The sequence below is a fragment of the Clavelina lepadiformis genome, chromosome 2 (assembly GCF_947623445.1).
Source record: "Clavelina lepadiformis chromosome 2, kaClaLepa1.1, whole genome shotgun sequence".
Classification (NCBI taxonomy): domain Eukaryota; kingdom Metazoa; phylum Chordata; class Ascidiacea; order Aplousobranchia; family Clavelinidae; genus Clavelina; species Clavelina lepadiformis.
Genome location: NC_135241.1, coordinates 25,390,192 through 25,400,500, shown reverse-complemented (window position 1 = coordinate 25,400,500; position 10,309 = coordinate 25,390,192). Strand labels below are relative to the sequence as shown.

Genomic DNA, 10,309 nt, shown 5'->3' with positions numbered 1-10,309 from the left:
CATCAATCCTTCTCTGCCCTTTCCAACTGGTACAATTATCCGACTCACGGTGACTTTTATGATGGGAGAGTCCATAATATTCATATATATGAGGTTCCTATGTGCAACGGTTCCGCCGAGACGAGATGTGAAACAAGTATTACTGTGTATTGCGACGAATTAAAACTAAATATCGAGGACCTTGTTGCTGATAAACGCTGCCAGCTAAGTGGTCAGAACAAAAAATGAATACAACACCGATTACATTCACTTATTTTTGTTCAATGTAATGGGTGGTTAATGTTTATTGACCTTTTACTGTGTATTGCGACCCTCGGGATGATTTGCAATTTTTTATCTGGACCTCAGATCAATTTGAATTTGAGATCCTTGGTTTAGAACTAAAAAACTTAACAAAGTTTTTATTAAAAATTTGTAAACACAAACATATTTACTTAACTAAAAAATTTGTCATACGTTTTATTTAAAATTCACCTCTGGATCCGGACAACACTAAGTGCAATCGTGTACAGGAATAATTCTCTTTTTATAATAAATCAACAATGTTTAGAAGAAGATGAGCTTAATGAGTGCTTCTGTGCTTGTCCGGACCCAACCTTTTTACAAGAATATACGGGGACTTAAGAAAAGGTGAAATACCTGGGTAGGTCATAAAATCTTTGCTCTATTATATGGCGAAATTAGTAAAGAGAAGCAATTGATCGAAAATTCCCGCATAAGGTTTTCTGGAATTTTGCTCATCATTTTAACATGTTCTAGGCTAGGGCTAGGATAAAGTTTCTAACTTCAACAACAAGGAAGCAAATTGTGTGCTTGATGTTACCATCAACCGGTCGTATGCGGACTTCTGTCCTGTCCTCAAATAACTTGAACAGATCTACCGCCAACACCTTGAGTGATCAAACCTATTCGCAAGACAAGTAAGAAATCGCTTTGATAAAACGGTTCTTAGCCGGGTTTAGCAAAGACGCTGTGGCTACGACCTTAGGTACGTCAGCTCAGAATCAAGTCTATTCCACTTCTGAGTATGAGCATCTATCTGGTGACGTAGTACAAACACGCACCACATAGAAGGTGACTTACGATTTAAGACTGGATGGATATCACTGGCGAGATTGCAACGCTTAGATGACGTATGTGTGAGGGTGACTAATGTATCTGTAATATTAACCGCGTAGGTGGAAGACAAAGAATATATTACACGGAAGTTTTCAAATCGATTATCTCATAACTTAAACGCTTACTAGATAAATGGCGCAGCTTGCCATGTCACAAACCGGTTGAGAAAGAAAATGAAGATTACTTAGTTACAGATTTGATTAAAAATTTTTGAAATTTGTAGGTGATTTTGGATAAATTAAAAAGCTTTAAAACATTCTCTACCGCTAATTTTATAGATATAATATTTCATAATTGCCATAGAACAGAAGGCGTAGTTCGGTCGATAGTTTCGATCATTAATGTTTTGTTCAACCTTTCATCGTTCAAGTGTTTTAGCACATTTTATGGCCAAATATCATGTAGTAGTTTTCATTTCGTGTAATCTTATTTATGATGTCAGCGCCTTATCAGAATTCTAAAGGTTTATTTGCTCTGAAAGGTTCCTAGGTCACATATGTTTGATCAGCAGCCAGCTTAGCATTTTAAACCGAAAGTAATTTGCAGAAAGTTGCTGGATTCTAAATAAGCAGTAAATGTTGAGAATACAGAGGAGCTAAAAATTAAGATTGTGTTTTATTTTTAAAAGCAAAGATATGAAAGACAAGGAGCTTTATGTCGTTGCAGTTACTTTGATTGCTACATTTTGCTACATTCAGTTTGCAGGATTTTTTGAGTATGTTATAAAACAATCTCAAGTTTACATTTGTTGGAATATCTGCTGTCGTCGAATATGTGCTGTCGTCTGTGACATTCCTAGACTAAAAATAAACATTACTTCATCAAGCATATTGTTTTTAACTCGATTTTTATATGTGACTACTTCCGTGTATAATGCTGTTGTTTTCAACCTAGGCCTACCTGGTTATATCTACACTTACATTAGTAACCCAAACATACGTCATCTGACAGTTTTGCAGGTTTTTTAAGTACTCTACGCTGCTAAATGGATATTATAAATCAATCTCAAGTGAAAATTTGTTGGAATATCTCACAAGTTTACAAGCTGCAGATACTTGTTGTTGTGCTTCCTATGATGTAGACAGCAAAAAATGTCTAATTTTGATTTCTCGGTGCACAATTAATTCTGTTGTTTTGTGCTGGTACTTACCACATGTCGTTTAACCCATGGCCTAAGTTTGATCTCCTTAATTGGGTGTAAATACAGGTAAGATTGTATCCAACACGAATGGAAAGAGAATCAAAGAATCGAAATCCAAATAATCGACCCGAGTCTTAACGGGTTGGGTTTTGGTGCTCAGGTTCTATATTTGAAAACGAGTAAGTGGTCTGAGAAATGAATTTTGAGACGTTTAGATTCCTTGTAAGGTAATAGAAAGCACAAGGCTGTACTAAGGTTTTGCAGCCAGCTTGCAAGGTCGATGATAGCTCATGTAAATGCAACAATTGCCAAACTTTGAATTCTCATCAAACAGCGAATTTTATTTAGAAAATTTAGGAAAAACCTTTACTTAAAATGTTTTGTAGCAATGAAAAAATTAAGCAGAAAAAGAAAATTTTCAGCTTGATTAATGGTTATTGATTTTGCTCGTTTTTCTTCATTTTTTTCTGAAAATGTTGCGGTCAACCCAGCATTTAAGATAGCCTAATTGAATGGTCGTTTGACAGCAAGATGCTCTCGGATATGTTCACGATATTCTAATTTTCACACTTTTTCTTAGATCAAATGTTAGACCTACATGTACAGGTTCATTTTCATATAAGTTTATTAAGTTTTTAGTAACGAGTGACAAACTAAAACTTGATATCTGCTTATTTTGAAAAAAAGCTACTTTGGAGAAGTTGTCAATCAAAATAAGACGCCATGAGGTTTGGCTTGGATGTTCATTGTCTGCTGATATTTTATGGTATTTCATGATTTATAAATTACTATTTTACCAATTGCGATAATATAGGGTCAATGGTACAGTATAAGTGCCTTGGATTTTATCTCATCGATTTATCTTATCTTACAACTTATCTCTATCTACCAAGTACCACTGCATACACTTTCAACGTGGTGCTTAATTGCACTATGGTATATACGTGAGAAGGTGGGAAAAAGTCTTGGCTGTACCTCAAGATCTTACGTCATTTGATAGTTGCAGTTGACGGAGATAATTTCAATTATTGACGCATTACATTGTTGTCGGCGTTCTACCTGTGTGTGTGTTGTATTTCATTGAAGCGTTGAAAATAATTTCCATGCGTATTATCAGCGTCATGTTTGAAACCATGAACCTGAAATTATGTTGTCGATCTTTAACTGAACTTAAGGAACCATGGCTTCTCTTGTTCTCTTCCTGATTGGTCGTCGCTGGTTGATTATCGTGTAACGCAGAACGCTTTAAATCAAAAGATGACGTAATTACTATTACTTCACCTTTGTAACGGAGAATATTGGTCGGTGACGACTTTAATCAAACGTAACACTACATTGTTATTATTATTATTATGTCTATTGCGCATTCTCAAATCTTGTGTTTGGAAAAAGGTTGCAAGAACAAGAAGAATCTTGTAGTTTGATTATTAGTAGATTGGTTGCCACTTTCCAATTTTTTTTTCTTTTATCGCTAATTTATTCATTAATTTCCACATTTATTCATTCCATCACATCTTTGCACCCAACACTCCTCCCTTGAAGTTAATTAAAAAAATTTATGTATTTTGTAAAAATTGAGGTGCAACTCTTAGCTTTAGATCTAATCAATTAATAAATAACATTGTTGGTATTTAGTTTGTTTGTTAAACAGTCAGCTTTTTTTAACACAAAATTTAAACTTACATTTCTTAATTGCACTGAAGCGCTCTCACAGATTTTTGATTTCTCTGACGCCCAAATTTCGTCATTTTCACCGCTTATTCCATCCAATGCACCACAAGCAATTGGCTCTGATGTTGACATCACTACAACTGTGACGACTACTTTGCCAACAGGCAGTCTTGTATCAATATTATGGGAATTCAGTGATGTGAGTAATGCTGTGTTATATTTATGTTAAATCCAATCTCTACAAATTGTTGACTTTAGTTATGCTTGTAGGAAGTAGTTGGAGCTGTTTCGATTAATAGCACTGGAGGAACAAGTGCAACTTTGAATCCTGGTTCAATCTATGCAAGCAGGATAGATATCAGGTAGGAATGACATTTATAAAAGTTTTAATAATTTACCAACTTACATTAGTAGCCTGTTGTAGAATAAAATACGAACAGTAAATAACAACCTATAAATAGTTTTAATTTGACCTGAACATTAAGTTCCAAGTTAATCATGAATTTGAAGGGGTATTTTTAATGATTAGATATTTGTATTCAAATGTCATGTTTCAGATAGGTAATTTCAATGATTAAATATTATAGATATGATATTGTAACGCAAAGTTATATTCTAATGCAACAACGCATAAAGTTGTTGTTATTTAAATTTGTTTAGGTGAGCTCTACCATAGAAACTCGTATCGTGTGTTTGTGGTACCGACTAATAAAAACACATGGAAATAACATTATGATGAAGTGCTTACGTCATCCAAACGCAGTAAATGTTTGGTCTCTGCAAGTATTTAAAAATTAGACAGTTTTTGTCTAGAAATCAACTAATTTAACGCTTTTTGTCTTTTTATTTTGCCTTTATGAAAACATTTTAAGAAAATCGTTGCAACACATAACTTTTTTATGCAGTACAATATTTGATTGTACTCGTGACAAATGAATCAAAAGAACAAATGATTTTTTAGTTATTAAGCCGCAAATTTCTAAAGAAAGCATCAAAAATGCCGATAATACTGCTAGAATAGTTAAAAAAATCATTATAATTTAAATAAAGCATGTACGGTGGCCGATGTATAATTACATAAAATCAACATGTATTTTTATCAACGAAAACGGACAAATAGACTCACAGTGCGTGACGTACCTTACATTACTTGTAAAATATTACATCTCTCCACCCGGTTTAATTCTATTAATTGTGGTTAAATTGATTCCTTAATCGAATTTCAAAAGCAACTGGTAAACGTAAAATGTACATCGCAAAACAGCGCAGCGCAAAACCCAATTTATGTATTTTTAGTTCGATTTCACCAACCGGGAATATGCCCTGTTGGCATCAATTAATTATAATTTATTAATCGATATTTGGAAACTTGTCTAGCTTGATATAAAGTCAATAGAAAGCAAAAGTGAGGCAGGAAAATAGAACTTTTTAAACAAGTTTTTGAAATACATTCACAAATGAAGCGAAATGAAACACATTTTAAAAGTGATTTAGCAAGTGGTTCTGTTTTTGCAGTGTTGGTATATTTGCTTCAGACCAGTTCACAATCACTCTGACCATACGAGAGTTACTTGCCAGTGAGGATGGTTCAACTGTCAGTATCTCATATATTGATTTGCTTAATGCTTCACTTCAGTTAAATATAAAAGGTATAATTGTTTTAAAAGAGATTGATATTCGCAAGTGTTTTATCATACCAAGTAGATGTAGTAGAAACAAACCAATTCAGTCAATTATTGTAAAATATCAAGCATAGAGCTCACCCATGTATACGTTCTATCAGAGTTTCCACCCAGGCTGCTTTAAGCTATATTTTAATTTTCATAGAATCATTTTACTCATTAAACTTACGTGAAACATGTAGTTTTCAAATGTAATTTCAACTTAGTGGATCGTGTACATGTATCTCGTGTGCAAAGTGCCTTGAAAGCGAATTAGTAAAATCACAACAAAAAGGCACAGTTTGACTTTTGTTTCCACACAAACAAATCAAACTTTCATTCTCAAGTGAGAATACACAAACACGCAAATTTAATTTATATAAAATTTGAAATATGAGATCAGCATGTAAGTTCTTAGCTTCTGTATATTCTCAGAATGTCCATCATCCCTTCCTTATGGTGTTGTGATTACGTCATCATCTCGACCTTATCGGTACCAAGCCACTGGAATGTTCAGTTGCCCGACAGGAGATTTGTTTTACTCAAATGGAACTGCACTTCCATCTAGTGATACAACATGCTTAGCGAATGCCGAGTGGAGTGTTCAGGACAATTTACAATGTTGGTCAGGTAAGTTGGCAGATCTATTGTTATCTGTATCTTGTGAGAAATCATACCAATTGGTAACCATAGTTTTTCCGAAAAAATCTTGCAATCCATTGCTCAAATCGTCTTTACTTATTTGTACTTGACGATTCTTAATACACGCATTGCCAAAAAAACTGAGCTGTAACATTTAAATTTAAAATTTGCAGCTCCTGACGTGATGTTAAATGGTGATTTAAACGTTATTGAACTTGATGACATTACACTGACTTGTGATTATGATGTCACTGTCATACCCAGTGGGACTTCTTCAATATTTTATTTTGATAATGTGGGATACACATTGAAAAAGGTAACAAACCGTCATTAAAAATTGGTTTTGTCAAAGTTTATTTTAAAGTTAGAAATTTGATAGTATTTTCTTTTCACAATTAACGACTCGTTGAGAGTTAATGTAAAAACTGCCTTAAATTTAAAATGATTTTAAAGTTGTTGAATTTGTTAAAGGAAGATTCATTCACGCTTCAATTACAAAGAGAAGATAACATGAAGCCAATATCATGCCAAGCCATAACTCCATATACAGAAATATACAACAACACTGGACGATCTTTGACTGAAACTGTGAATGTGTTGTGTAAGTGTCAATACAACTTTGCATCATTGTTAGTGCCTGCGTCAAACATCGTGTGTTTCTTAGCGAGCTACTGAAATCTTAAAATTTATTGATCCCTTCCTAGCTGCTTATGGTTCGATTCCATTATGTTTAGAGTATTCATTTGTGAATAATAAAGTGTTTAGTATAAATATTTTGACTAATCGTTAACAGATGGTCCAACTTATGCAACAAGTCATACGTTTGCATTAAAATACTTCGTGAAAATCGGAGACGATGAATATCTTCTTCGATCAGATGAAAACCTGACATTATTTTGTTCAAGTGATGCAAATCCTGCAGCATCGTGCATATGGACAGTTTGTGGCAAAAGTTGTGAGAATATCTCATCAGCACATACAAGTGATTGCAACATGGATTACCATCTTAGCACAAACAGCTCAATCTCTTGCACTGCTACCAATGATTATGGTTTTGCTTCAAGCAAGATGCAAAAAGTTACCGTTGTGCCTTTGACAAGTAATTCAAAACAATCTAAATAGCATCATAAACTGTGCTTCATGAAGAAACGCGAATATTTTTATCTAATCTTGAATTGCAGTTTTTTAAATGAAATTATTTGTTACAGGACCGGTTTTATTTGGCAACAAACAAGATGAAATTTCTATGGTTGCTAACACTGTGACATCACAAACTGGAAGCAACATAACACTTTCTTGCTCCATCTCATATGAAGACGAACTTGCAACAGAATTTGAAATAATCCTACCAAATGGAACTATTGTCAAACAACCGATGCTTGAAGTGGTTTCCTTGACAACCGCTGATGCAGGCAATTACACTTGCGTTACAAATGACTTGTTCGGAAGCTTTGAAGCATCGGTGTATGTGGACGTGCAATGTAAGTTCAAATAAATTCGTAATGAAACCGAACACTCGGATTTCTACATTTATAATGTTACTTTTTACCAATCAAATATTCATAAAACTTACATTTCCAATCGCAAAGTGTAAGATTACTGCTTGGTGTTCTTATTATTGACTGGTACTTGCATTCAGTCTTATTGTTGCGATCAGATGCTCCATACCAAGCAACATCAACATCATGTACTTGGGTCATTGAAGAAACTGGTTTCTGTGTAATTATTTTTAAGTCCAACCCAGGAATGGAATTTGTCTCCTTAGATATAAATGGTAAGAGGTGTTATAATTGAAGCTGTTTTAACTTGACCTGATTTTGGTCACACTTGGTATTTCTGTAACAAACCTAACCTGGTGTAAATTTTCTAGAACAACCAGCCTTAAATGATGGTGCAAATGATGTTGTCAGCAACGGAGATAAACAGCAATATATATTCACCAAAACTAAGGTGATTCTGTTCTAAAACTCCACCATACATGCGGAGTACATAACAAGCACTATACAAGCATTTGTGTAGTTAACGCAAGTCAAAGCTGTTGTAAAAAGACATATTACCGCATATTAATGTGTAATGTTAAAGTAATTACTTACTTCATATGCCAGGTGACATCCAGTGACGAAGGAACTTACAATCTTATACTGAGCTCTCTTCTTCCACCATACAACTATTTAATAGAGTTTGACGTCACTGTTGTCAACATCGATCAACTTCCAACTCCAGATAACACAGGAGCAATTGTTAGTGGAGCCGTTGCCGCTGTTGCTCTCATCTGCATTACAGTTGTGCTCGCACTGTATGTTACAAGAAGGCAACAAACACCAAAAGCTAAAGGTTGGAAAATACTGTGAATGCACAGTAATTTTTATTTTTGCACAAAACACGAAAGTAAGGGCATAACAAAGTTATATAAAAGCGCCACTTGAAAATACGTAAATATTTTCAAAAAAACATGAATTCTTAGTCAAACTTTTTTACATTTCTTTTAGATAGATTAAACACTTCACACAACACAAAACCACATTCTGGTGAGTTGAACTTAAACAGCGATGTATTTATTGACAGTAAAAAGAATTATGAAAAAACGAAAAGTTTTCCATCTATTGCGATTATTTACTTTTGCTGCACATATTTTGCTTAAATAATTGTAATGAATTTGAATTTGATTTTCAGTGCATGAGGAATATGTTGAATTCGACGAACACGTACAAAGCAATGAAAATGTGACTTTAATGTTGACATTATTTTGCATTTATTGCGAAAGATTTAATTTGAAATAGGGAACGTTGCAATATTCAGAAGCATGAAAAAGCGAATTATATTTTCTTAAATATACCCTCTCACTGTTCGATTTGTCGTATTTATCATTCGTGGTTTATGTAAAAGAAATAAAACGTTTGTAGATATATATAAATAAATTCATGATTTGCAGACACAAGAAACAAACGCAACTTATGAAAACCTGGAGAAGCTTGAGGAAGGTATCTCAGAACATTGTGTTAAGATAAACGTGAAGGTTTTCGAACAATTACTAAGTATAATCTATAAGCTCATTGCAAAACTAGTTCACGCTGTTGCAATAAAACATGATGCCTATTAATAAAGACGTAAAATATTAATTTGTAAAATATTTCATAAAGATACTTACTCCGCCATTCTTTTAAAGCTCAGATTTATATTAACAGACAAAAATGGCTACTTGGAAGTGAACGTTGGTGATCGACAAACTACGGTTCGTTTCTGAAATTGTTAATTTTTGTCGGTTTGCATTTTGTCTACGTTGTAATTTAGAAAATATACTGGTAAAGTCTGAATTTATTTTATATAATTTGACAAATACAAAATTACAATATTTTTGAAATTATTTTTATAACATTATTGTGTTGTTGAGTATAACATCATCATCGTAAAACTAAAATCATCATAACATTGTGTTGGTATGTAGCATCATTCTACAACTTTATTGGGGTTACAATATTAAACGTAAATCAAAGGTTAGGTTATAAGACAAGTAGTAATGACGTCAGCAGTATCATCAGTCATCTGATTAATAATGACTCAATTTCTTGTTTAGGCTGCAAACTATGAAAATACCAGAGGAGAACAAAATTATGAAATCATCGAAGGACTTTATGATGGAGAAATATAGAACATTGATGGAAAATCATTTAAAAAATCATCTTTTTATGATGTATATTTTTTAAAAAAGCACTTTCATGGCCCGGACTGAAATATAGGACCTTTGGACATGAACGACATGAGCAGACTATTAATATGATTATAAAAGTGTGTAGCGGTCAACGTTTCAACGTAGAATCAGTTCCACTTGCATTGCTATGAATCTTGCCAATTTGCTCTGGTTATCTCATCTTACTTTAGTTAGCCTTATCTTTTGCCACTGCGTGGGCTTGGAAGCTGACGTAGTAAGAATAATTAATCACAATTTTGAATCCGGTTATAAGCGGATATTTTCTTTTGACTCCGTGATTGAAAGCATGTTCAGAAGCTCACATGCTCTGATTTGAAACAATATCGTTCTAGTATCAGTCTAATTTAACTAGCTATTATACTGGTC

At 33.6% G+C, this 10,309-nt stretch overlaps 1 protein-coding gene across 2 annotated transcripts; it reads left to right on the top strand.

Annotated features, from left to right (window-relative positions):
- Window positions 1-2,926: 2,926 nt before the first annotated feature.
- LOC143446309 (uncharacterized) lies at window positions 2,927-10,234 on the top strand. 2 transcript variants are annotated; one of them, XM_076945898.1, is made up of 17 exons: window positions 2,927-3,026; window positions 3,964-4,130; window positions 4,202-4,293; window positions 5,447-5,580; window positions 6,028-6,222; window positions 6,408-6,550; window positions 6,706-6,835; window positions 7,028-7,333; window positions 7,443-7,715; window positions 7,892-8,008; window positions 8,105-8,184; window positions 8,340-8,568; window positions 8,724-8,762; window positions 8,908-8,957; window positions 9,167-9,215; window positions 9,420-9,466; window positions 9,809-10,234. In XM_076945898.1, exons 1-17 carry the CDS (start codon window positions 2,984-2,986, stop codon window positions 9,881-9,883), a joined length of 2,169 nt encoding a protein of 722 aa, XP_076802013.1. In that variant the 5' UTR covers window positions 2,927-2,983; the 3' UTR covers window positions 9,884-10,234. The 2 variants fall into 2 exon arrangements, 1 of the variants encoding a protein (XP_076802013.1); XR_013113914.1 differs by lacking the exon at window positions 8,908-8,957 and having other exon boundaries at window positions 9,809-9,892.
- The last annotated feature ends 75 nt before the right edge of the window (window positions 10,235-10,309 follow it).